Source organism: Austrofundulus limnaeus, unplaced genomic scaffold (genome assembly GCF_001266775.1).
Source record: "Austrofundulus limnaeus strain Quisiro unplaced genomic scaffold, Austrofundulus_limnaeus-1.0 Scaffold196, whole genome shotgun sequence".
Taxonomy (NCBI): Eukaryota; Metazoa; Chordata; class Actinopteri; order Cyprinodontiformes; family Rivulidae; genus Austrofundulus; species Austrofundulus limnaeus.
Genome location: NW_013952598.1, coordinates 626,920 through 629,940, shown reverse-complemented (window position 1 = coordinate 629,940; position 3,021 = coordinate 626,920). Strand labels below are relative to the sequence as shown.

The 3,021-nt window shown below is 36.6% G+C and overlaps 1 protein-coding gene across 1 annotated transcript in view; it reads right to left on the bottom strand.

Annotated features, from left to right (window-relative positions):
- Positions 1 to 1,349: 1,349 nt before the first annotated feature.
- Positions 1,350 to 3,021, bottom strand: part of mrps15 (mitochondrial ribosomal protein S15) — a gene marked incomplete at its 5' end in the record, with an annotated part of 5,233 nt that continues 3,561 nt past the window's right edge. Inside the window, 2 exon segments of the mRNA XM_014018583.1 lie at positions 1,350 to 1,635; positions 1,799 to 1,990. Coding sequence (XP_013874037.1) covers positions 1,549 to 1,635; positions 1,799 to 1,990 — 279 coding nt within the window.

Sequence of the window (3,021 nt, the reverse complement as noted above, 5' to 3'; positions counted from 1 at the left end):
CATATATATATATATATATATATAGTCTGACTTTAAATGTGCCTCATGCAGAATTTCATTTTTATGCAGATGATACTGTTTTATATTGCTATCTTAAATGTCTTTACTCACTGGATACTGTTCATCATGGAGCTCCAAGATTTATAACAGATTTAAGAGGTTTTGCACATCATTGCACACTATACAACCGGGTTGGATGAACAGCCTTGGACACTCGTAGACTCCGTCATTGGTATATTTTTATTTATAAGGCCATACTAGGACTTCTTCCATCATATTTGTTGGCCTATATGAATAGAAAGTCTACTGGAGGATACTCTCTTCATTGTGAGAATTTATTTTTGCTTTCAGTGCCTAAAGTTCGAACTGAACTTGGAAARAAATCTTTTCAATTTTCTGCTCCATCTTCTTGGAATCAGTTGCAGAGATATTTGAACCTAAAGGGGCTGTTGTCACTAAACGTTTTTAAGGCTGTTCTTATGGATTTTGGGAAATAATCATCTGTTTGTAAATGTTTTAACTGAAGAATCTTTTATTTAATCTGTCTATGATCATGGTGTTTCTATTTTTGCTGTGAATGTTTTGTAACCTCTGTGTACTGCTGCCAGTCTTGGCCAGGATTCCCTTGCAAAAGAGATTCTTAATGTCAATGGGATTTTCCTGGTGAAATAAAAGTTAATAAACAAAATAATCTAAAGAAACATCAGATTCTTCTCTACAGTCTGTGTTGTAACAATGCTCTGTTCACAGACATTCCCCTTTGACATCACTTCCTGTTTCTTCACATGCAAATATCTCAACAACTGTTCATCTCAGTGGCATGAAATTTGTTTTGCAATATGTTATCTTTTCAAAAATGCATTCATGTTTATTACAAAACTATGATGTCACAGGCCCTTTAAATAATATACTCTGATGAATCCATTAAAACTTACTGCATTGGGGGCATTTAAAGACAATGAAGAAAACAGCTTTAAACTGAATTCTTGCTTAAGGCCTTCCTCTGCAAAACACTACGCAAACAGGGGGAAGCAGCTAATTTGATCACATCATATTGCATAAAATGGGGATTTTACCTTTGACAGATGATGGGAAACTCTTAACTCCTATAACATAACCAAAAGTATATTTTTGTGGATTGTGTTAAACCAGATAATGACGTGACAGCAAGTCTCAGCCATGTGATGCAGTTCTCCTATCTCATTCAGCCTATTGTTAGATTATTTGCAGGCTGGCTATTTCACCTGTGCTGTAATTTGGCTGTTTAAAGCTGAACTATTTTGGTACTCTGAATTTATTACTTTAGTAAATGTTTTGTGTCAGACACTTAAAACTCAAGTTTCTCAAAGTTAATCACAATGAAGTTCCCAGGGACAATTTATTTTCATTATTTTCTGACATTTTCAGATGTTTGTACAGTCAGATATCTAACAACATTAATTAGGATGGTAGCATATGACATCAAACAGCTGGGACCTGAAAGTTAAAGAAAAATAGAAAACAAAGGAGCAAGTATTCATAAATCAAGATTGTACAGAATATTTTTTACTAAGCTTTTGATGTTTTGGCTTTTGACWTTGTGGAGCCTAGCTTTCCCTTCAGCTCCGCTTTCTTTGCCTGCACAGCATTAAAAACCTGAAAAAATAAAAATAAACAATAAAAAAAGGATTACAAGAATAAGGATGAGGTAGTTGTAAAGATAAAAGATAAAAAATGTTGTTAAATTGAATGCCTGTGAAACACAGTAAAAATTATATTATGTAAACAAAAAATTTTAAAGTATTTTTATTTTTTTTACCCTTTTGCAGAGTTCTTTCTTGACCAGCCAGCGTTTGGTCGGCCGCCTGTTGTACGCTGGGGGTAAGGTGTAGGTGATGCCCAGCTGTTCACACACTCGCTCAAAGGCGTCATAATTAACCAATCTGAAGTTTTTCAGAAGCTTTTTCCTTTTATCAATGGCCATGAGCATCCACCTCTTGTTAGCTTTGTCCTGGTGGTACACAGAACAGGAAAAAATAATTTCAATGAGCTAAACAGATACTGTTCTAAATGTACAATCTCTATATGCTGACTGTTTACATTTAAAATAGGAATATTTTAAATGTGACGTAATACGGAAACTTCTGACCACGGTTGAGCATGTGCAAGCCTTTATTTCATGTGGGCTAGAACACAGGATATCCTGTAGCACATACATGCCTTACATCAAAAGGAAATCAGCGAAGACAGGAAACTGATACACGAAATCTATCACGATAAAAGGCTAAATCCATCAAAGCATGCTGCGTTTTATTTCTGAAATGTGTCAGAAATGTTTAGAGCGCAGGGGAACCCTAATTCTTACAAAAGCTGAGACATTGTGAAAACTGTAAATAAAAACAGAACACGATTCGCAAATCTCATTAAACCCACATTTTATATGTAACAGAACATAGTGAACTAAGAAACTGTACCAATGGGGGAGGGTTTTCTTGAAGCAGGCCATGTTTACCACTGAGGTGAAGTCCCTCTTCTCTTGGAACAACCTCTTTTGAATGGTAACGTTGTCCCATTGAAGTCTGATGTTATTTGTTTAACAGTCCAGAGTCTTTGACAAACTTTTTGTTTTGGCACCAAAAGTTTGCTGTTGGTGAGAGGTCTGAACTGCAGGCAGGACAGTTCAGCACCTGGGGCCTCATGTATCAATGGTGCGTACGCACAAAAACCTTGCGTACGTCATTATCCACGCAAAACTCCGGATGTATCAAAACTCAACTGYACGTGGAAAAGTGCGCAGCCCCACGCCAACTCCAGGGCTGGTGTACGCACGTTTCTGTGGTTTTGGTTCCATTGGCGACACTTAGAGGTGATTCTGAGAAACTGTTCATGATGTGAAAATGATTATTGTTCACACCACGATTAACAATTATTACATCCACATGGACGCAGTTAAATAAAGAACGCGCAAAGTTGTGCCAAAAATACATTGGAACGGATTCAGCCTTACTGGAGGGTATAATAAATAGTGTAACACGCAGAACA